A 23,802-nucleotide genomic window follows, 5' to 3' on the forward strand; every position below is an offset into this window, starting at 1 on the left:
CAATATACCTAAGAATGGTTGTATTTTTCAAACTTGACATTTATTACTCATTAAGCAATGAATATTTAATGTGATATTGAAAATTTCAGATTTAAGCCGTCAGGTTTTAAACTACCATGGGTTTAACTGAAAGCTGGCTGTATTTATATCAGTGCTTCACGTAACTACTAATAGTTAATGTGTGCTCCTCTCTGCAAGTCTGCTGTTAGACACTTAACCCAGCAAACATGTGACACTTCGCACTTGTCACATCTCTCTTGCTTAATTTCTCAAGATAAACTACTACCTGGCAACAATTGATTTAAAAAAGGAAAAAATGAAACTCCACAGTGTTGATCAGTCTCAGTCCCGCTCTCTTGGCATACAAGATGAAGAACTTGTCTTTCAAGTTTAGTAGGTCGCACTTCTAGCTTTACTTAGTAAATGTGGCAGTGAATGCTTTTGTCTGCTTCTTATTTAAGTGAACGACACAGAAAAAAGGAATAGGCTGTACACTTTCCTCTAAGGGTGTGGTTCTAATGTTTTGATCAGAGTGTGTATACGGCGCATGTGGTGACTTGTTAATAAACGATTTTTTTTTGTAATGCGCCTTAATCTTTTTAACACCCATCTAACAACTTTGGAAGAAAAAGTATTTTGCCTATAATAAATGCAGCATATTAAATTGATTGTCTAGTCACTGATCATTCGTGTCATAATTGTCGGAATCAAATCATAGAACTAAACAGTAAATGCTCTTAGATTGGAAATGATGCCTTGCTTTTGAAATAACACTTAACACTAAAGGCACTGTCTAAATAAGAAAGGGAATAGAATGAGAAAAAAGTCCCACCTTCTTTAGTTTTAACTCCCCCTCTTACCTCTTGTCCACAGGAACTGCGAGCCCTCTGGTGGCCACCTCATTCTCTACAACCCAGAGTAAGTCCAACCCCACCTTCCTGCTCATAAAGGAAAATATGCATGCGCCCTCCTTCTCATTTCACCTTTTATTTTTTCCTTGTCTGCTTCAGTTTTTGTTAATCTGTCACTGTTTGGTGCAATAATCCATTGTGATTATACAGATTTTCTGTAGTAAGCTTCATTATCACCGGGGAATGTCTGATCAGGATTGTTAACATTGGTCTTAACGTACATTTGCATTGTGTTTAGACTCAGTCATGCCCTGTAATGATCCAATAGTAAGCTGTCTCATACTGTTGCAAGGAACAAAGATTGCTGGAAAAGCGGTAACATTTTTAAAAATATTTTTAATTAAAGGTGTAGACATTTGTTTATTATGTTTCTTTTTTGTTAGATATGATACAGTAGGAACAGACAGAAATGTGAGGAGAGATAAAGAGGTGGAAAGACATGCAACAAAGGCCTCTGGTTGATTCAGATCAGGGACATTGTGATTAAACCCCACAAGGATGCCCCAACATACAACTTTTAAACAATTATTTGCAAAGTAACAAAGAAAATGCATCACAGTTTTTCAGAAATGCTGCAGCAAATTGAGTCACTTTGTCTAGAAAAAAAGACTTTTATAGCTGCTGATCTGTCTGGTATAAGATAAGGGACCATAAAGGCAATAGTGGCTAGTAGATGGACAGATGCACAGTGTATTTATTTTGTACTCTGGCAAAGAGTCAACGCTCTTCTGGGCCTTGTGATTTTTTAGAACCCTACACTTGTGGTGCCTGTGGCATCCAGTTCCAGTTCTACAACAACCTGCTGGAGCACATGCAGTCCCACGCTGGTGAGTCCACGACTACAGATGCATGTTGAGTTCAACAGAGAAAACAAATACAGAATGTGAACACACCCTCGGTGGCTGCAGTGCATGTCAAAGTCCATAAGATCCCACGTAACTTTTAATGGTGCAGCCATTAAATTTATTGCACACAAGATTAAACACAAAGAATATATAAGGGTTGTTGGAGATCTGGTTCTGAGGCTGCTGGATACAGTTTTTATGTTTTGTTGCAACAGCAGTAGAGGCACAGTATTATTGTTTTTTTTAAATCATATTTAATAATCATTAACCAATTAAAATGCCAGAAAGAAAGACCAATTCCAATCTAAATCAACCACAGCTGAAAGTCATGACAAAATGTAAATGTAAAATTTAAATTTTACAACGGTATGAAAAGGAGAATGGCAGAAACCCATGTGTGAGAAGCTGTAACCACATAATATATGATATTTCCACTTGATAAATGACCTCAGTGCAGTTTATCCTCTTATGCATGAATCATGTTGCCTGTCCTTGCATGCAGTTAAAATTAAACATTTATTATTTGGACAGTCTTAAAATACTGTTATCCAGGCTTGACTATGAAAACAAAAACTATTTACACTAGTTGATAATTTATGATAATGTTTTGCTGTCTGGCTAATGCTGGGAGACTGACTTCATTTAATGACAAACCCTGCAAGATTAGTAGCTGATCTCTTGACTCAGGAAATTTGTTTTGTCAGCTTGCATAGCTGGTTTTAAAGACACACTTTGTTAATGACAGAATCACTGATGTATTTTTGTCTTTTTCTTTTGCTACCAGTAATTATTTGTTTAATTTTCTGTCATAATTTTATTCTTTACTTCTCTCTCCACTGGAAACACCTAACAGACGCTATCCATTGAAACCGTACAATGTTATCGCTGCTACCTGATGTCCCATCTCTGTTTCTCCCCAGCGGACAACGAGAACCACACCAAAGGGGACTCTCCCAAAACCTCCTCAGCCTCCGGTCCTCAAGAGCAGCTTTGGAGAGGTTCTCAGGCTCAGGCTCAAGCTCAGGCCCAGGTCCAGGTCCAGGCCCAGGCCCAGGCCCAGGCCCAGGCCCAGGCTCTTTCCTCAGTTAAACTACAAATCCAGCCTCAAAATATCTCCCAGAGAAACCACACTCTCAGCCGTAAGTACTGCTATCAGTATGGTCATCAACTTTATTTCACATATTCTTGAGAATTTCTCTTTTTACAGTATACAGAGCTATTTAAATGTTCATATGCCATTTGAGTATATTTATACTGTGTTAGAAAATAGTCAAAATGGATAAATATTTTAGATAGCTGATAATTTCTCCTTAAATTCAAAGTCTGATCTGTAGACATCTCTATGATTCCTTATTTCCATTTTCATTCTTGGATACCGTGCGTTTCCCGCCAATATGTCAAATTAAAAAAACATTAACACTAATTATCTTTATGTTTTGCTCTGCCTTCCTACCCATCCATCTGCTGTCTGTGCTGGCAGAGAGTAACGGACTACCTGAGAAGGAGCGACAGCAGGTGGCTGAGCGCCTCTTACGGGTTATGTGTTCAGATCTGAGCATGCTAAATGTGCTGAACAGCAAGGACTTCCTGAAGTTGGCACAGACCCTAGTGGATACCGGTGCTCGTCACGGTGCCTACTCCACCCGCGATGCTTTTGGCAACATGAGTGCCTTGGCAATGCGCCAGCTGCCCCGCATGTACAACCAAGTCAAAGTCAAAGTCACGTGCGCGCTGGGCTCCAATGCTTCACTTGGCATCGCTGTCACCTGCCACTCCCAGACAGCAGGCCCAGATGCTTGCTATGTTCTAACAGCCTACCAGGTGGAGGGCTCAAGACTGAAGCGCTACGTGCTTGGTGTGAGGGAGGTGGAGCTGAGGGAAGGGCCTGAGCAGATTCACCACTGGGTGCAGAATGTGCTGTCTGAGTTTGTGATGTCAGACATCCGCACCGTGTATGTCTCGGAGCCCAGAGTTTGGGCAGCAGGATTTTCAGGATCGCCACTCGGTGGTGGTGGCGGCCGGGGCAGGATATGCTTGCGATGCGCAGGGTGCTCACTCGGTGCAGTTGTCCAGGCAGTTCTTGGGAAGCGCAGCCTCCAAGCTCGAGGTCTTCACGAGTTGGCCGAGCTTCTCTCAACGTGCAGGGAAATAGCATCCTCCTCCACGCTGGCACTTCGTGAGGACCAGTGCACCAACACGTCCGCAAGCACAACCGAAGAAGGTACACAGGGCAGCGCTGCACAATGCCCCACCCCTCCATGCTGGGATCGTATGGCTGAATCTCTTCTGCAGGTCCATGCCCACTTTGAACAGATTTGTGAGGCGTATGGACGCAGCAAGTCCACGGCTCCTGTCCTTCAGGGCCTCAACAAGCATCTGCTGGGGACGCTGGCTTGTCTGCTGGCACCTCTACGCCTGGCAGCGCTGGAGCTGAGCAGCCAGAGGAGACCAACCTTACAGCAGGTGCTGCCTGTCTACCTGCGCTTAGAGAAGTTCTTCACGTCCAAAGCTGGAGAGGCTGGAACTGGCACGGCTAGCAAACTCTGCCACTACTTCCTAGAAGCACTCAAGGAGAACTTCAAGGTACTGAGCTGGTATTGCTTTGATTAAGTTATTTAAATCAAAATTTATCTGTCAGAGTTTTAGGTATTGTTTAAATCTACCAATTTTGGTGCCAGTAAGAGGTTCAGTGCTGTTGTATAAGCAGCTTGTACTGCAATTCTAAAGATTTCAGACAGTAACAGATTGAACAAGATTGAACATTTAAGAGACAGCCCAGATATTTGATATGTGATGGATGCATGGATTTAGGAAGAACTGACAGTCGTTTAAATGTTCTTGTTTATAGGTTGAGCGAGCCCACCAGGTAGCCATGGTCCTGGACCCACAGCTCAAGCTGCGTTCAGTGCCAGCCTACCAGCATGAAGACATAATCTCTCGTGCATGCGAAATGGCCGCTGACTCCAGGGATGGAGGTATGACTGGTGGCGGAGTTTCAGGTGGCGACGACCGGGACACCGACGGCCCACCAACCCCTAAAATAAGCCGCATAGAGGGAGGGGGAAACAACGGCGGCACCTCAAGGGGGACCAGCTCGGTGTCAGGTAATGACGACAGTCAGAGCCAAGTCAGACAAGAGATTTTTCAATACTTGGCTGAGCCTCTTCTCCAAGGCACACCTGACCTCTTCCAGTACTGGAGCTCAGCAGTGAGCGATAAGTTTCCCAAGCTCGCTCGTCTGGCACTGTGGCTCCTCGCTGTGCCCGCTGTGGGCATACGCAGCGAGTGTGTGACTGTGTGCGAGCAGAGCCTGGCCATGAAGAGGAAGCAGCAGGTCACCGCTGAGGAGATGAACAAACTAATTTTCCTTCGCGCCAACATGGGCTAGAAGAGAAACCTAATCAACCCTAACCAACCAAACCTTCACCTCCAACCAATGACTTAAGACTATTATTTATATACTGTAGGTTTAGACCAACTGTAAACTTAAATGTGTATGGACATTAAATACGTCTCAAGACAAATATTTACAGGAAACTCACATTGTACAGGTTGCAAACACCCATAAAACAATACGGCTTATTACATATTTTATACAGAGAAAAGGACTGTTGTTAAGTACTGTGGACAAAATGTAGGGGTGGAACGGTAACTCTCAAAAGATTTTCCTGTTTGGTACGCCACCCTCGGTATGGGCTGCACACTTAAGCAGGACGAGTCTCAGTCACATCACGGCCAGTGATTTGAATTAATCCAGCCTAATGACTAAACTGCTAGGCTACAATGCTGTTATTCTCACTGGACAGCAACATTTTCAGGTAAAGTCAGCTTTCACTGCTTGAAACTACTGTCATAGACCTCTGAAAAGAATCCTACTAGATTATCAAAGATGTCCGAGAGAAATATTTAATATCACTTAATTGTTATTATACAGGAAACAGATTGAAACTAAACAGGCGGCTGTTGAGGCAGTTAGTAGCATGTACAGTATGTCGGAAGTTGATCATTTCCATTGGTGTGTGACAAGAAATTCAAGTGGTGAATCCTCACTGCCATTGCACCTCTGACAATTAAGTGTAGTAGGTTTATGATTTGCTTTTCTGCATCACTGAAATTTTATATTTTGCAGCATAATCATCCACAGGAGACTGTCGGGTTAACTGAGCGTAAAATCATTGCAGCAAAATCAACGGCTGCATCAGTGGCCTAAAAAAAAAAATGTAGCAGTGGATCAGTTGCTTGCACTGGGCTGCATGCATATTTCATTTAAAAGGGTGAAAACAGCTGATAAAACATTAATGACGATATGATGCTCTCCTTTTTGTTTATGTTAAAATTGTTGGGGAGAAAAAAAAAGGTCATCCAATGGTTTGTCTTTCCAGATTTAACTCAATGTGTCTTGATGCTAGAAAATGCAAATCAAATGGTTAGATTTGCACAAAGGGGCCAGTATCATGAGGTTAATTTGAAAAACAAAATCAAGCTTTCGGTTGAGCTTTGTTAACACAATCTGTTTCTCCTTCCACATACAAAGAGGACAGCATCATATCTAGTATCTTTGATTTCATTCAGCCTCACTATACCGCAGCTGGATTGCACCGCCAGGAAATTAAATAATGTGCTCGATAAATACATCCTGCATTATCCTTTAATACCTGATGGTACAACCCAGCTTGTAGGTCAGTAACTACACAATAATGAAATCTCGAGGCCATTTTGTCTGCTAGTTTTCCAGTGCTGCTAATACAGGAACGTCACATCAGTCAGCTCTGTGAAAAGAGACACCTGCAGTTGGCTATAAGTTGCCCTCAGATAAGCAGAAGTAATGTTATTAGCCATCAGTTTGGTAAGCTCATAGGCAAGGATTTAATTCATATTGCATAAATCCTTGTGTGGTTGCCCACTAAGAGTGTGTGTGTATGTGTGTATGTGTGTATGTGTGTGTGTGTATGTGTGTGTATTATTTTTTTTTTACAGCTTATTTAGTAAAGACTCGTTCATAGGAAAGTTATTATTTTATTTATTCTTCTTTACTCATTTATCATTCCAGTATAACCATTGTCTTCCTTATGTAAGCTACAAAATTTTTCCATTTTCAAGGCAATAAGCTTTATCTTAGGGCATAGTTTCCAACTCTCTCTGCTACAAAAAAAAACGACTGTTCCCATGATGCTTCTACACTTAATTATTGATAATAAATTATTTTCTGTTTTTGTGAAATCAACGGGATTTTCTCAGGAATGAGTGCACCCGCACAGGCACCGCCACTTTTTTCTCCTCACTGTACCGAAAAAAAACACACACACACCAAACTGTGACCTCAATGCCGAGGTATGTGCTGAACCGTGACTTTTGTGAAACGTTCCACCCCGTTAGTGCCATTTGCAACAAACGAAGAAAAAAAACAAAAAATGAGAAAAAATAAATGGATCACTGAGGGTTTATTTTTTTCAGGATGAAGCGAATTCTGCCAGTACATTCACTAAAGTCGCATACATGCATACTAATGAAGTCAAGTTATTTATTTTTTTATGAATTCTACTATACATTTACTCAAGCTGATACCTCCTCAAATGACTTGGATGAATGGAAGTTATACTGTAAAATTTGTTTGTTGCCTTTGGTACTAATTAGTCAAGTACTAGTTTGTCATCTCTGTTTTTGGGCCTTAAGTCTCTTTCATGCGACCACCTTAAACCCTTCAGTAAGAACCAACATCATGCCTTTCTTTGCTGTTCAATGGCCTTCTTTTTGCCATCTATTTCTAAAGCTTTTCTTTTTCTTTTCTCTCTCAAGTAGACTCAAAGGGACTTATGGCTGATGGTCGGAAACACTGTCCTCTAGTGGACTGTTTGAATATCATGGAAAACTGTGTTATTTGACAAGTAGCTTTATTCCAAAGTTCCCACTATTTTTTGTTTGTTTGTTTGAACACACACGCTTTTTGGAATCACTTCTTATTTTCTACAACAAGTCAGGAATAATTTTAACAATAACACACCCAAGCACAAGTTCCACTGTATTAACTTATACTGAAAAAGAACTCAGCAGTAGATTACAAACCACATTAGCAGGGTCATACCAGAGCAGGTAGATGTACTTATATTCATAACGTGGTATGAGACTCTCATTTGTATTTCTTTTACGATAATATTTGTGGTGCAGTTTAAATATATATTGTCTTTTGATCCTCAATGGTGCAGTACAATACTCCACATGAAAAAAACAGGGAATGTCTCTACCTGCTTGGCCAGAATTATCGTTTTTTATGTTTTTGCCAGTTACTGCATCATCTACTCCGTATTCAAATATTAAACACCAATAGCTATAATTGATAATCCCGTTATCAACAGTCTAATAAAACATTTCTATCTCTCTTTTCATGTTTTCGAGCTTTAACTCTCCAGTACAACTGAAGGTACGGTCACATTAGACTTCTGCCCCGACCCGCATTCACTCCGTCTCTGATTAATCTCTACCGAAGCCTGTGTGTTTCAGTGAGATTTTCACGGGTCAGAGTTCACCCTTTTGTTCGACTTTGACCTCACAGATTTGCCTGGATAGGAACACTGATGGAACTGTACTTGGAAATGTAGATCTCACTGTTGTAGCCCTGTGGCAATTTAGTTTAAAGGGGCAGTTTGTAAAGATCGGCCTACCATGTCAAATGTTGCTCCGAGCAAACGGGGGGGAGAGTAACCAGAGTAACCAGCTGCTGCTCACTACACTCTCTGCTGTTAGCTTAGCAGTATGGATGGGTCATGATTATCGAATATTCAAATAGTCGTTCGATTAGTAATAATTCTAATGGTTAGTTTAGCTCTGGTTTTGTCTGAAAAAACCTTTTGTATTGTATTTCCTTTGTCTTTACTTGTATAACACTGTACTACCAGGTATTGCGTTGTTATAAGGCCTTATAGAATCGTATTATTACCAGGCTCTGGTAAAGAGTGTGTAGCACTAGTGTCAGTATAACTGCTACAGTACATACAAATGGTCAAACATTTTAATAATGGAATAATTACCAAATAGTTGCGTCGACTATTGGATCGCATTTTTGCCTGAAATAACCATCCCAGCTAGTTTGTTGTATAATCTGTGCATCTTGTGTACAGTTGTATGTTCTGATATACAAGAAAGAATAGGTTTAGAGAGGAAACATACTTTCTGCGACTATGGCAAGTTTATTTATTAAACTAGAAAAAGTTAAGAGAGCCTGTGAGCAGAGCAAATTTGCAGCATACATCTCCCAGCTGAAACTGCATTGGGCTATGCTATCAGACCATAGCCTTTTGAGGTGGCGATGGGGCTAGCTGGTTTAGCATGCTAACTCTAGTAGACATCTCTGCAGCGCAATACATGATAAATATAAACATTTCTTCAAAGTCTGTAGACATTGTTGGTTCATTTTATGAATCTGACAATAATGTTGGCCGTACCTTTTACACACTGCACCTTTTAACATGAAGCTAATGTGACCGTACCTTTTTTAGCTTGCAAGGACACCGGGAGTAAGAAGACGGTAAACTGCACGTGGGAAATTAATAGGGCATCTCAGTGAATGGTCTCAAGTGTCATGGTCTCACCAGGATGAGAATCTTTTTAAAGTCTACCTGAACGCAGCTGAGTCAGCTTTTTTATTTTTCAACGCGTCAGTCGTCTCCGTCAGTTAAAAGTGAATGGCTCTGCATTGCAAACTGTATAACGTGTTGTAACTGACTCCTTACCTCCAGTAACAGCTTTGACTTTTTTCATATGTGCTTTTCTCTCCTTAAAGAGTAACTTAACACTAGGCTGAAAAGCACAGCTGCTGCCCTTCTCAAAACGCTGGGTGTGGTGCAACTGAGCGTTGCGCTTCGTTGCACCCGTAACCACACCCAACAGTGATGTCACAGGGTCTTTGAATACACCTGTAAGTCACGCAGCCAGGTGGAAGTCTGCAATTTTCAGAGGGTGTTAAGTTATAATGTAGTGGGTTCTTTTGTTTGTTTTTGAAAGGATTTCTTTTGTTTGGGTTTTATTTTGTTACCAGACAGTTTTACTAGTTTGTCTGTTTTCCTTCTGTAAGACTTGATTCAGTGTAACCAAGACAAACAATATTTTTATTATTATTATTATTTTTTTTGCATTGTGATGGTTTGCATTCCTGAAATCAATATGTATACTGCTGTTTCAGACTGATTTATGTCAACACATTTATATTTTGGTAACCAGAAAAAAAGAAAAAAGAAAATTGCTGTAAAATATATTTTAAATTTTAATTTTCTAAGCACCAATCTAATGTTTTACCTCAGTACTCAGAAGGTAATGTTGTAATTTAAAAAGAAAAAAGAAATAAATTGGGAAATGAGCTGAGCATACAGACAGTCAGCTTTTGATCAAGATATAGTCAAATTACTGTACATTGGTTTGTGGTTTTAGAAGCGATCCCCGACTGAAACTGATGAAGGGATTTTTTTCTTACAGTTTTTAAATAAGTATTTTAACTAGAACACGCTCTGGGACAAAAATGCCATCGTTGACGTCATGATGTCAACTTGATTTTACATAGAAAAAAAAATAGCATTCTTTTTTTGTTGATTTAAATGAGAATTATATCTAAGAAATATGCATGCTTTTAATAAGAGTACTGATATATAAAGTTAGAGCCAACATGATTCACTTGCATCTGTTGACACAACACACTGGCTTACGAGTAGACGTTACCTTAAGACACTCAATCAAGGAGTCAGATGAGAGAACCTGGACTGAATCTGAACCTTTTTTCAAGGGGCGGGAGTAGCGATGCTGATCATGGGATGGTGTTTTATGGGTTGACATCGTCCATTTTCAGAGGATGTATCATGTAAATACAAGAAGAACTGCTGTTTTTATGCCACAAGGGGGAGCCTTCATTTCAGAGATACAGTAGGGAACACCAATAACATTATACCTCTATTTTCTACAGTAGCATTTCAAAAAGGTTTTGATATAATAGAAGAACTCAACTTAGATACTGGTATTAGAAAATTGAACTCAGCTGTAAGTTTTATTTTGTTTCAGGATTTTAACTTATTCAGATAATAATTGTAAAAAAACTATGGTATAAGAATGCTAACATGGAGCTCTGTTCTGTTTTAACTATGGATTATAGTCTGTATTATCAATTCAGGTTAAGAAACTAGTGTTGCTTTTCATCCTATTTTACAGGCATTACTTCCTTTTATACTCTGCTAAAATGCAAAAAAACAACAAAACAAAAAAACGTGTTTTGATTCTGTTCTTTTTTATCGCACTTTGGCAGCAGATTCCTGTGTAGCTTCAGATCTGAGTTGTCTTATTAGTAAGCCTAATTTATACTTTTGTAGCAACACTATTTTTATATAATGGCAAAGAAAGGGTTCAGTGTCTTCTTTTTTTTTTTTTTTTTTCCTGTGTCATATGTGGCAGCGCTGTTCAATGTTTCTTGAATACATTACCCACTGTAGTATGTGATGTGTGAATAAACTCCAAATCTGTCAAACTGTGGCGTCTGATTGGCTGTATGTGGAGGAATGACAGTATTTTAATGCTGTAAAGTCGGGTGACGTGTGCTTGAGGGTCAGACTGAAACTCCCTTTGTCCTAATTTTAGATGAAAGATGAAAAAAAGTTTATTTTTCAGTCGAGGGGAGATGACAAACATTGAGAAAACCTGGTTCTGAATTCAGTGATGAAATGTAACTAAGTACATTTACTCAGGTTACTGTACCACTCCACTACAACTGGAGGCAAATGTTGTGCTAGTACGCTGCATCAGAGCCAAAGCAGCACGTTTTTAAAATTAATTTATCTTCAGTCGGACTGAAAAAGGGCGGCTGTGGCTCAGGGGTAGAGCCAGCATCTTGTTTTCTGAAGGTTGCTGGTTCGATTCCCCTGGACTGCACCTTGCACGGCAGCCACCGCCATCAGTGTATTGGACAAAAGCGTCTGCTAAACGTAAGTGAACAAAACAAGAATGCTGTATATCAGCTCTTATAATTGGCCTGATCGATGACAGCCAAGTCAATACAAAGCACAGAGGTTGTGTGACACTTAATATTTAAAAGTAACTTTCTGCCAATAAATGAACTGAAGTATGTGTCATATCAGATACTTTAAGACTTTTACTCAGTTGTACCAAAGTAATATTTAAACACGATTTCTTTACTTTTCACTCAGGCATTTTGTTACAACACTGTCTGAATTTATGAATCGAGAGAGCCTGGGAAATATTTGACTGTCTTCCTGTACAAAAAAGTGAGGCTGGTTGCTTGTTTTTCAGTATGAATGAGGACTCCCAGCCCCAGAGAAAATGAAGCACAGCTTTCCACGGTGGCTGAGAGAGGGAGAGAGACGGAGGGCCTCAAACACATGTAGAGGGGGGAAAGAGGCCCTATATAAGGGCAGAGCGATTGAAGACTCGCACATGGGCAGCGGCCTGTACAGAGGCTGCTCAGAGGTGCGTGCAAAGGGTTCCCCGGGGGCTACGGATAGGGCAAAAGAGCGAGGGAGTGAGACAGAAAAAGAGGGGAAAGAGCAAGCAAATGTTCATCACAGCCCACTGTCTGTCTTCCTCTCCTTCCTTTCGCACCCGGGTCAGTCGGCCCCCAAGGTGCAGCAGTCTGCAGCCATGCAGAAAACACCCGCACTCTTGTCTCCTCCGCTGCTCCCCAGCACAAGGGCTGCCTACCAAAAGGCCTAATTTGCAGCACATGCATCCAAGTTTGGCCTACCAACACCACCAACCCCCTCGCACACACACACACATAATACGACCCCTTCCCTTCCTCCACACCCCTACTGCTGAAGGTGACGTTTTTCCACAGGCTCTTACTACAGTGACATGCTAAGGTTGTTTTTTGTTATTTATGCTTTCAGCACAGTGTTTGCGTGTTGGCTGGCCCCTCGCTTTTTTTGTGTGTGTGTTTTTTTTAAGGGGCTAATTTAGAAAAGCAAAATGTGGGGAAAACAAGCCGCCAATTGCTTCCGTTCAAGGAAAAGTTGCAGATCAGCTCTTTTTTTTTTTTTTTCTCAGGGAAAGTGAACGAGGAGCGTGGGACTGTTTTTGCAGTCGACGTACATCCACACGAGTCCGGGAGCAGAAAACATCAGCTATTTCTTTGTACTGGAAGACATTGATCAAGTTCTAAAATTATGATTTTGGGCTCTTGGCTGCATTGGAAGTGTGGTAAATGCAGCAGCAGCTAAATGTAAAGGGGGGGGGGGGGGGGGGGGGTCCCCTCTGTGTTCTCGTATCTGACCACTAGGTGGCAGTATCTGGCTTTTTATCAGCCACAGTGTGTGCACCACTACAGAATAATAGAAATGCTAGCGACACTACAGAAGTGAACATAGATTGAGGACATTAGGTAAGGTAGGATTAGGTAGGATTGCATTATATTGCACTGGCGTTGCTTTTAAACACTGCCATGCTGCAGAGCTCCAGGTTACAAAGACAGCCAGAAGCCTATACAATAATTTGCTTTAATGCTTGTGTTTATGAGGTTATACAATAAATTTACTACAACTAGACAATCATCCACCTCCAGCTCCAAAATGAAAGAAGGGAGACAAGTTTGAGGTAATTTGGACTTTTCTTTTAGGCATTTGGGATAGTGCTGCTGAATAGTGACTACAGTGGAAGTGAAAGGGGTAGTGACATTCAGCCAAAAGGCCACAAGTTAGCTTTGGACCCTGGGTCACTCAGGTGAGGACACAGCCTCTCTACATAGACTGCATGCTTTACCAGCTGACCTCACACTTGAGCTTTTTGATCTGAAGGATTTGTGTGTTTTATGGACAGAGAGGAATCAAGCGCGGAAAAACAGATGCAGAAGTTGATAGACATAAATCATACGCAGTTCACCTTCCTTCAGGTTCACCATCTGCACCGCTACACCTCAGCTAGTTTTTCTCACGCCGAGCCTTTAAAAAAATTCAGATCCTACATCTGATTGTTTTTCCTCGTCCCAGTAAGACACATGTCGCCGTCCAGCTACATTAGCAGTGACTGAGAAAGTTCTGCAGACTTCCCTCTGCCCTTGGCTGTTACACAACCAAAAGAGAGGCATCCAGGTTTCCTTTTCCAAGCCCAAACTGGGCGGTGCCATGTAGCCTTGCTCCCACCTCTGGCATTGACAAGGTTGGCACCTTCACCCCTGCCCAACCAATGGCCATCACAGCTGTCCCGACTTGTCTGCTCAGTGAGCACTGTAGGGACACGGAAGGACAGGCGGAAGGAAGTGTTCACATCCTCCTCTCCCTGTCCTGTATGGAGGACCCGGTGGCACCGGCACTGTAGTTTCTCCTGCTCAGCAGGTGCTGACTTTTATCAGTAGTGACATGAATGTACAGAACTGCCAGGGCGCATCCTCCCAGTCGCTGTCAGGTGTCGTTCCCGCTAACACTCCACCTAGCCCCTGACCTCACAGGCACCCGGTGTGCCTGTCTGTTCGTCCTGCCTCTGCTCCTCCTGCACACCTGCGCATATGTACGCACACACGCACATCATACACTGACTCGGATTGAAATCAGTTCCCACAGTAGGCCTAAAAGATCGACCTTGCTTCCTCTCACGCGCCTCTCAGAGTACCCAGCTCTGCCCAAAAGCCACCTATGACACAACGTGATTGTAAAGCGCACAACGACGCCTTCACTGACACACATGATGATTGTCCAGGTGTGTTATTTTTTTTCTTTTTGCACACCTCACACGTTCCAGCTTGCAGGTGCTGGCAACATCCTCCCCTGGAACAAAGAGCGCACAGTCCTGCAAGGCTCCCGATGAGGAATTTCACTGGCCATTACAGCGGGCAGAGCAGCATTTGAATATTTCATATCTAAGTCAGAGTTATGAGATGACGCAGAAGTGTGAAAATATGATGTTTGACTCTTGGCTTGAGAAAAGGCAAGTGTGGTCACTGTGAAAAAGGAGGTCAAGGTTAAATTTGCTCTGCGGATATAAATAGCCCCTTCAGTGATGTTCCCCCTGATCTCACCGTTATTATTTATTAATCGTCGTCATGATCTGGGGAGCACATCCAGCCCATCGCCATGCAATTTCAGACAGCTTGAAGACAATGACAAGAGGAGGACACACATCCAAACCTGAATTTTTAGGACGTTTACATGAAGCCCGTTTATTCTGGTGCTTCTGGAAACAGGCTCATTTGTTATGTGCAAAAAATGTAAATTGCCCTTTTCGTTAAACTGCCACAGTCAGGATTTCTGACGCTGGTCTTCAGAAACATCGTTATTTGCCAGGGCATATCCCTGTTTCTGTTACCGACCCAACTCTGCCTTTTGTTAAGTATTCCCCCCCCCCTACATAATTTCTATACACAACAATTACTCCGCACCGAGAGAACCGAAAGGCTTGACAAGTAACACTGCACACAGCAGTGAAATTGTGTTATTTGGCTGGGAAATTATTACAAAATGTCACAAGTTGAAAGTAATCAACTCCTCTGTCTTGGCTTATTATACAATCTGTTCCTTCTGCTGCTGGTTTTTCTTTTTTCTTTTTGCAGCTCCCCTGGTTTGTCTCTCCTCTGTAGCGTCTGCACAGTTTTCAGCTGCTCGATCAGTTCGCCGTCTGCTGCGCCTTTTTCAAACTTCTTCCCCCCGAAACTAGTTGTTCAGACACAGGCCCCTCGGGGTGTGCTGACAGCTCGCTAGAGTAAAAAACGTTTAACACGTCGAGAGTTGAACAAGAGGATTGATACAGCTCTCGTGTGTGTCGATTAAACACACATGGTCCGGTCCAACAGCCTGTAGCTGATTTTAGCTTAGCTTAGCTTAGCATACAGACTGGATGCATGGGGGAGAAGCTAGCCTGGCTCCTAATCTAAAAAATAAAAAGGAGTCAGTTTTCGTTTTGTTTTTTTAATGTTTGGTCAGAGCTACGCCAGCTGCTTCCTCCCACTTCAAGTATTTGCGCTAAGCTAAGCTAAACCTAACTGTCATTAAAGTTCAGGCTTTACATTTGACATCTGACTGGCTTGCTTCTTATTTCCGCAGTGTTTCAACTGGACAGATTTTATGAATCATGATTGTATGGTTCACTCTCATATGTGTCTCAAACTTGAAGCTAGGTCCAGCAGTCTTTTAACCTAGCTTAGCATATGGATTGGAAGCAGGGGGTAAGCAGTTAGCTCCAAAGCTCACAGATTAGCATGTTACATCTCTTTTGTTTTTATCTGTGCAAAAATGGAAGTATATAAATGGCAAGTTGAAGTTTCTCCGATGGTTATCTTACACACCTTTTTGTAGTTGAGCGTGGCGGAGAGTCGAGGAAATCGCCGCCTTCGGCAAAGAAACAGTCACATAGCACACATAGCACCCGCCCATTTAGAGGTGGTGCTAGGTAGATTTTAATTCAGATACTTTATATATGGACAGAGCCGGGCCAGTTGTGTCCCCTCTTTGCTTGAAGTCTTTATGCTAAGCTAAGCTAACCTTCTCCAAGATGTAGCTTTGAATGTAGCATACAGGCTTGAAACTGGTGTAAATCTTCTCATTCGACTGTCGGATGGTAAACAAGCATATTTCCTGTTTATTAATCCCCCCACATTGTTTCAACTGGGAGTATTTGATGACTCATGATTGGATGTTTCATGTCGCAATTGTATTTTCATTTTAGATCCTGAAACATAAATGAATCAGATAAAAAAAACAAAAACAAAACAGGACTTAAATAGAGCAGATGAAGAGTCTGGTGCTCGATTCACCATCTCATCTGAAAGTTCATTTTATTTTTGGATTTCATTATCTCTTATGGGATACGGTTGGTTGATATGTTTAACGTTTTTATCTTCGCTAACCGAGCATAATTGAAGCATTTGTGTTATTTGATCCGGAGCTAATAGAGTCGTGAGGTGAAAGTAGTTTTTTGTGAGTGACTTCCTCCTTCTGGACGTCGCGGCATCGTCGTTAAAGCACACTGTCCCGCCTGATTTTTAGAGCAGTCAAATTGTATTACAAACCTTTTAAATCTGTTTTATCGCTGCGTGTCATGACTATGTTGTTAGGATATTGCCCATAGTTTTAAAGGAATTATCTTTTACCACAGACCAGCCCGGGCCGCCTCCGCTCTTTATGCTTGGCTGTCTGCCAACTAATGTCAAGTGAGGTGTCGCTCCAGAGCTGAGGTAAAGAAAGTACATTTTTAATGATTTAGCATCAGCAGCGCCCCTCTCTATTCTATATTCCATCATCTCATTTCCATGATTTGTAACTACGTGGTGGCTGGAATGATTCCTCGGGGAAAATAATTCCTTGGCACAGGAGCAGACGCTCAATTGAAAATACACACTGGGCAATTTTAATTTGAGAGGATACTGAAAAATGACCCATTTATTAAGCCTGTTTGATAATCAAAGCTAATGGATCATTTCAATTTTCTTAACTCTGCATCTGCTAAAAGGAAAACGAGAAGAGGCCGCCCGAGTCCAGTAATTTGGATGTATGAAAGAAGGTGATTTATAATTAAATGGAAGTATGCTTTTTGTAATCGTAAAGCTTAATTGTTTGAGTTATTTTGTAGAAAGCAGGGGTTTTTTTTTTCTGCTGTAGGGATTCGAGATGAGCATATATTATTGCTACCACTAAAGCACTAAAGAAGACAAAGATGATCGGTGTAAGATGTGTGTGTGTGTGTGTGTGTGTGTTTTTGCCACGATAAAACTGATCACCATGCAGCCACAGATCTAAATCTCCCACAAGGTGTCTACAGATCTGGAGCGAACACAGAGGGACCCCAGGGGCATTACAGGTGCATCATGATGACGCACACCACTCATCAATGTCCTAGTCCTTGACAATGTCATTCTTAAACTGAGGGAAAAAAAAAAAAAAGCAGCTTCTGGGATTTGTTCAGTGAGGCAGGCTGGTTTACATTCTCCCTTTCTCTTACTCCTCACTAATTCTTTCTGGCATTCTCGTCCCTCTCGCTCCTTTGTTTTGACGGACGCCGGCATCTTATTGGTGGAGGCGGAAAGACAAGTTGATTGATCAGGCCGGGGGGTATTGATCAAGCTGATCCTCTGCCGTGACCCTTGACCTTCTGATTGACAGCAGCGCCTATAATGAGGCCTCAGGACAGAGAGCGTAGGATAGGGGGTTTTCGGGGAAGGGCATCTGTGGGGAAAAAAAAAGAAACCCAAGGGGATGGGTAGCGTACGCACACACACAGCCCGGCTCAATCAACTCGGTGCCATTGTTACATCGCGGTGCCCTCGATAACCCCAATTTGCATAATCGGCTTTTGCATTGTTTGGCCCAGACACATTAAGGTGCGGCATTGCATTGTTGACTGCGAAATCAGCACGTGCTCATTGTTTGCTCATCTCAGTGTAACATTATGCATTGTTTACTTATGCTGCAGCATGTGTTTTCCTGCTTACTGACTAAACGCATTATGTTTATTTCCTTTTCCCTGGCCCCCCGAGCGAAACATATATTACGTCCTACGCAGCGCACTGTGTCCACAGCGAGCACAGTCTGCGTTGTTTACACAACCCCGGCGAGCCGCTTCGATCATTTTACGACACACCCCGAACGGAAATAGGCGTATGTGTTCCTCACCAAGTCCACTGCATTGGGTTAATGTTGTTTACAGACGCATTCTAGACATTCCTGACATTTTTTCCTCTTGGTTGTAGTCGCCTAAAGACCCTCTGAGACGTTCACGTGTCGGTTTCAAAATGTCTAAACGCCGAGGATTCACTTTGTTTCTTTCGCTCTGGTTGAAAAAGCACTTTGTCACTTTTAAAGCAATTCTGGAAAAAAAAAATGTTGTTCCGATCGCCGTTTCCATATCTGCTCTCAGGTACAACCCGCCCTCCATCCACAGCGAGCAATCCACTCTCACAGGTAAACACGGCCGCGCATGCTCGTACACGTATGCAGTACGTTACCCTGGCACCGCCCTATGAATCCTGTTCTTCATAAGCGTTTGGCGCACACTGTAGTTTTGCTTTGATCGTTCGCATGAGTGCAAACATGGCGCGCCAGCGAAAAACACACAGCCTCAGAGATGTTGTGCAACGAGGCTCGGTTTGTATCAATAAAGAGAAAAGTTTATTGGGTGTGAAGCTTTGATTCGCGCTCACAAAGGATGCTTGAGAGAATGTTTAACTTGCATAGGTCTGTTCCAACTCTTGACCGCCGTTGAGTCATTTTTTTTACCCCGATCGCAACTGTTCCTTTCAGTTTCCCAATATTTTGCAGACTGAACAGCAAACCAGCGGGACATCCTGTGCTCTCTCTGATGATTCCCCTTCTGTTTGTCACTACATTAGGTCGCCCTGCAACGACGTGATGCCCTACTGACCTCCATGTCGCAGGCGCTTCCGTTTGGATGGACCGCTTCGTGCCGTGGCAAGCTCCGCGGAAGTTTCAGCCGGCTTGAGCTGCAGTGACAGTTGTTATCTACATATCTTTCATCTGTAATGTTTGAGGTTTTCTCCCCTTCGTGCTTCACAGTGCCGCCGCTGCTCTGTGGTCGCTGCTGTCAAATTTGATTCATCCCCCAAGAGCCTCATGTGCAGCCCTGTGCAGCCATTGTGCGAGTGTACACAGTAATTTGATGAAGTTTTCAGATCGTTGAAAATGATCTAATAGTGGGACATCAAAAATTTAAGTCCTTTCTTGAATTTTTTACGACCATTCTTACAACCGCGAACTCCAGATTTGACATAATCTGTTAAAGCTATTAGTCTTTGTGCTCGAAAAGAAAATAGTAAGTTGGAGTAAGTTCAGTATTCACTCTCCTTTAGCCAACTCCTGAGGGAAATCAAAGACTGTATGCCCCTTTAAATTGCTAAATGCTCCAATAAGTCCACAAGCTAGTTGCTAACAGTATCTGTCTGTCTTTTGCTGGGTAGGAATCATGCAGTGGGCTTACCAGGGCTTTTATTGTGGGGCTTACACTTCCCAAAAATGAGTAGAAAGAACAAATGGCAACCTCCAGAAGTGCAGAAAAATGCAGTTCCTTGAACGGCCACCTGAGGGTTGCTCCACAAGCAAGTCGATCACCGTAAGAGCACACGTTAAAACTTTCCAGCAGAAATAAACATGTTATCAGCCTGGTACAAAAAAAAAATGCTCTACTCTCCTGTTCGTGACAACTGCAGATTCAAAGATATTCACAACCGAGGGAACGGCCATTGAGTGACAGCTAATGACAGGCTAGCTCTGCTTGGCTTAACCTCAGCTACTTCCCGACACTGAACTTGACCACTCACCCATGTTGGTGCCTCTTTGGTGAGTTTTTCATGCAAATATCAGACAAATATTGTGTCATACCGCACGGCCAATTCTACCGACGGACCGTCCAAGAAGTCTGTGCTCCACCTCCGTGGAGTAAGTCGATGCCTACATGGAGGCCTACGTCCATGTTTTGTACCGTCTATGAGAAAGAGCCTGTAAACGTTGTGTAGCTGAGGGGATAAGTTTTGTTCTTTAGCAGCTTGAAAGGTACAAAAGGTGACTGTTAACTGAATCAAATGATTTGATCCGGATTGGGATATGGTTTAAGACACGTTTTACCTACATCGATGTAAAAAATGTGGCAGAATCTTCATGGGGTTAAATTTTTCTAGCAAATCTAAAGGAGGCAGTGAAATAGCTTTTTGCACAATTAAGTAAAATTTCCCCCTATGGTATCAGGTTCCCTAATTAGCCTAAATCAAGCCTATGTACATGTATTTGACTGTGCAGTAGGTGTTGAAAAGGCATAAGGTACTTTAATCTGCAGCGCTCCATAAGTCAAAAGGGGTCAGATATACCATAAATAATCATTTTTATGGGTGTATTTTACAATGTGAAAGCCAACACATATAAACTTTGTTTTATGTGCGAGTAAAGGAAGGGGGAGTTTTAGTTCAATGAGTTCAATGTGTTAACTTAATGCTGAAAAATTCAGCAGTGACAAACCAGGAACGGCTGCCGCATGAATTTGGTCTTTGCACCATCTTCCTCAAATCTTTCTTTGCCCTAAAGCAATCCTTCTGGTCACCCTAAATGTTTTTTAATAAGACCAAGCCATTGCTTTTCTTCCAGTGGGCCATCCATTCACCTTACCAGACATTTTTCCGCTCTTCCTCACCCAGTGGATCAGACTACCTCATGCAAAAAGGTCCAAAACTCTTCCAAGAAATCATTTCTGTCCTTCTTCCTTTCTTGGAAAGCATGCCGTTTCAGCCATCGTTTGGTGAACCGGAGGCCTGCGCCAAATTGTTGTCAGTCCTGGGGGCTTGATGCTTCAACCTGGTTAATACCACTGCAGAAACCACTCTACTTTGTGTTTTTATGGACAAGCGTCACTGCAACTGTATTTCAAGTAGGCCGGCTAATGAGCTTTTTAACCATCTCCATATGGACGTGCTCTAACGTCTAGACGGAGGGGCAGTAGTGGTGGCAAGCGGTGGTGTGCTGACTGTGCCGTACTCTGCTCCCCTGCACGTATAATTCTTCCCCACAAGCAGCAGAGTTAAACTGAGGGCAAGCCTTGGTTGCAGTCGGGGACCCATAATGGGTTATTGTTTACCGCACAGCTCACAACAGCCGCTAAAATCCATGATGTGAGGATGATGGGGAACACACTCCTCATGCACATTTACATATATAGGCAATGATGTGATGTGCAGCGTGGTTCTGTATTTCCTGAGGTGTCTGACTGAAAAGTGTAGCTCTAACTTTGGGGGTTAGACAAAGAATTCCTGTAACACAACATCATATACTCAAATTGTACTTTGCAAGGGTGCAATATTTAAGAATTGCCCATTTTTCAAACCAAAAAGCAAAATAGTTGGAAGCATATCGCCAGGGTAACGGCTAACTGCTGCTAACTGCATCTTATGTTAACTCGTAAGCTGTTGGTGTTGTTTACCATTAGACCACGGCCTCCTGAGGTACAGACTGGCTAAGAGCTAGCTGCTTAGCACGCTAACTTCAGTAGATATCTTTGCAACACAACATGCAGGTGTACACAACATAACGTCAAAACTGTTACTTCATTGCATTCTGTGGACAATTTCAGTTAATTTTTGAATTTTAAAACCAAAGTTCTTACACATTGCACCTTTAAAAGGAGCTCTGTGTATCAATTTGTAGCACTTTACATGCGTTCATCACCGGCCATATGTGAGCGGATTGTAACGTAAGATGAAAAATTAGAAACCCCCCACTCCGACACACCGCTGTTCCGACCCTCCCCCCAAAACACAGCTGTTCCGAAATTAAACACCGCTATCCGTGGTGCTGACATCCCCACTTCCAGCCGCCCACACATTTCTGAAGTGGGTTAAGGTAAGGGTTAGTTCGGAGTGGGGGGGTTTCGGAATGGAGGGGTTTCCCCAATCGACTTTTCGGAATAGCGGGGTCTTTGAAAAAAGAGGGAAACCCCGCCATTACGATGAATTGAAGTCTATGTTCGGAACAGCGGGGTTTCGGAAAGGCGGGGTGTAACCCAGAACTTTGGCATGTACGGAGGCAACATTGCGTTAAATTCTACTGAATTGTTTATATAACTTAGCCAGTGTGGATACATTTGACATTCCTTTGGTGGTGCCCCCAAAAAACTGACAAATGTGAAAGAGTTAAGTCGCAGAAAGCTTTTAAAAACATGACCAAAGCCAAAGCCTACAACTCTCTTATGCATTTATTTACTTCATAGTCACGGTGACGATCACAGAGTAAAGTAAGCTGCAACACAGTTGAGCTCTCCCAGCCAAGGCTAAGCGAGGACATGAGAAGCTCAGTTTGTCAAACTGATGTACTCATTCAACCACAAAGTGTAGCATATGCTGGCAGTAAAGTATTATGGCATTGTTTTTACAACCAACATTTAACTACAAGTACAATGAAGACAAAAAAAACCATTAAGTCAATAATCTGAAACACAAATGCAGACAGAGAACTTTAGCGAAATTGCGTGTTTCTCCGTCTTCGTGGGAATGATTTATATCTGACTGCATGAAATGATACTGTATATGTTGCCTCGGTTAGCCCCGCTGCGCTGTTATATAACTGAATCAGTTGCTGTGTGGTTAAGCATATAGCCATTCGTGCGTAGTACTGAAGAGAGAGCGGTTCCTTTGTGGCGCGAGATGCCAAAAGTCAACTAAGGTTGTTGCAATAACTTAAAGCTACGTATAATCTCACAGTTTGGTCTCACAAGGGGGGAAGAAAACCACCTCTTGCTCCGAGGAACGGTTGTAATTTGACAAACGAAAAATCTGCCTTAAAGGTGCAGATAAGTGGACAGATGTAGTCCGACCGGGGGTGTAGAGGGACGGGATTCTCTCTGCGGTGAGAAAAAAAGCTCGAGGCGGAGATACAACAGTCACATTCTCTTTTCTGTTGCTCCTGTACAGCTGGAAGCTATGACTAATAAATGATGTAGCAAGGGAGGAAGTTTGGGTGGTGGGATGAGGGTGACATATATATATAAAAAAAGACTAGAATGTCATGTATCTACGGATGGTGATGCAAATACACTTCAGAGAGGCAATTCAACTGCAGACATAAAAGTAGGACGCAAGAGTCAACGTCCCCTTTGATCTACGAAGGTCTCTTCTGTCTGATTTGAGATGATCCGTTTTGCTAGTAGACGTCACTAATTCATCCTGAATAAGATCTAATAACAGACAATTCAATTTTTCACCAAGAAAATACATCACTTTATTGATCGTACGGCATCACAGCGGACGGTAATCTGACGTCTCCCTGCTACGAATATTTCACCTTTTACTGCTGAATTTGTTTTTATATGAAAGCCACAACACGTTTCTCTATTTTCCAGCGTTCACATATAGCAGCCCGGCCTCGTGTGCGGCTGAACTGGCTGCCCCTTCCATGCTAAGCGCATATAAATGACAGCTGTCATACGCATTAGACGAGATTAAACCCGATTTACGCCCCTACGTATATACATTTTCTGTAATCTTTTGCGATATTCTGTTTTAAAAGTAACAAACAACACCTCCGTCTCATCGGGAAGTGCTTTCTTTCTTCTTTTTTTCTCATTTTATCAGAAACCGCCTG

The 23,802-nt window shown here is 42.3% G+C and overlaps 1 protein-coding gene across 13 annotated transcripts in view; it reads left to right on the forward strand.

The window, feature by feature from the left end:
• Positions 1-11,258, forward strand: part of znf618 (zinc finger protein 618) — a 37,745-nt gene extending 26,487 nt beyond the window's left edge. For 9 of the 13 annotated variants that reach the window (XM_030435246.1, XM_030435251.1, XM_030435248.1 and 6 more), the window contains 5 exons: positions 874-918; positions 1,661-1,738; positions 2,677-2,895; positions 3,237-4,339; positions 4,605-11,258. In XM_030435246.1, coding sequence (XP_030291106.1) covers positions 874-918; positions 1,661-1,738; positions 2,677-2,895; positions 3,237-4,339; positions 4,605-5,144 — 1,985 coding nt within the window. In that variant the 3' untranslated portion in view covers positions 5,145-11,258. The remainder of the gene's footprint in view (positions 1-873; positions 919-1,660; positions 1,739-2,676; positions 2,896-3,236; positions 4,340-4,604) is intronic. The other 4 variants (XM_030435252.1, XM_030435257.1, XM_030435258.1 and 1 more) reach the window with 2 other exon arrangements.
• Positions 11,259-23,802: the final 12,544 nt, after the last annotated feature.

This window comes from Sparus aurata, chromosome 12 (genome assembly GCF_900880675.1).
Source record: "Sparus aurata chromosome 12, fSpaAur1.1, whole genome shotgun sequence".
Lineage (NCBI taxonomy): Eukaryota > Metazoa > Chordata > Actinopteri > Spariformes > Sparidae > Sparus > Sparus aurata.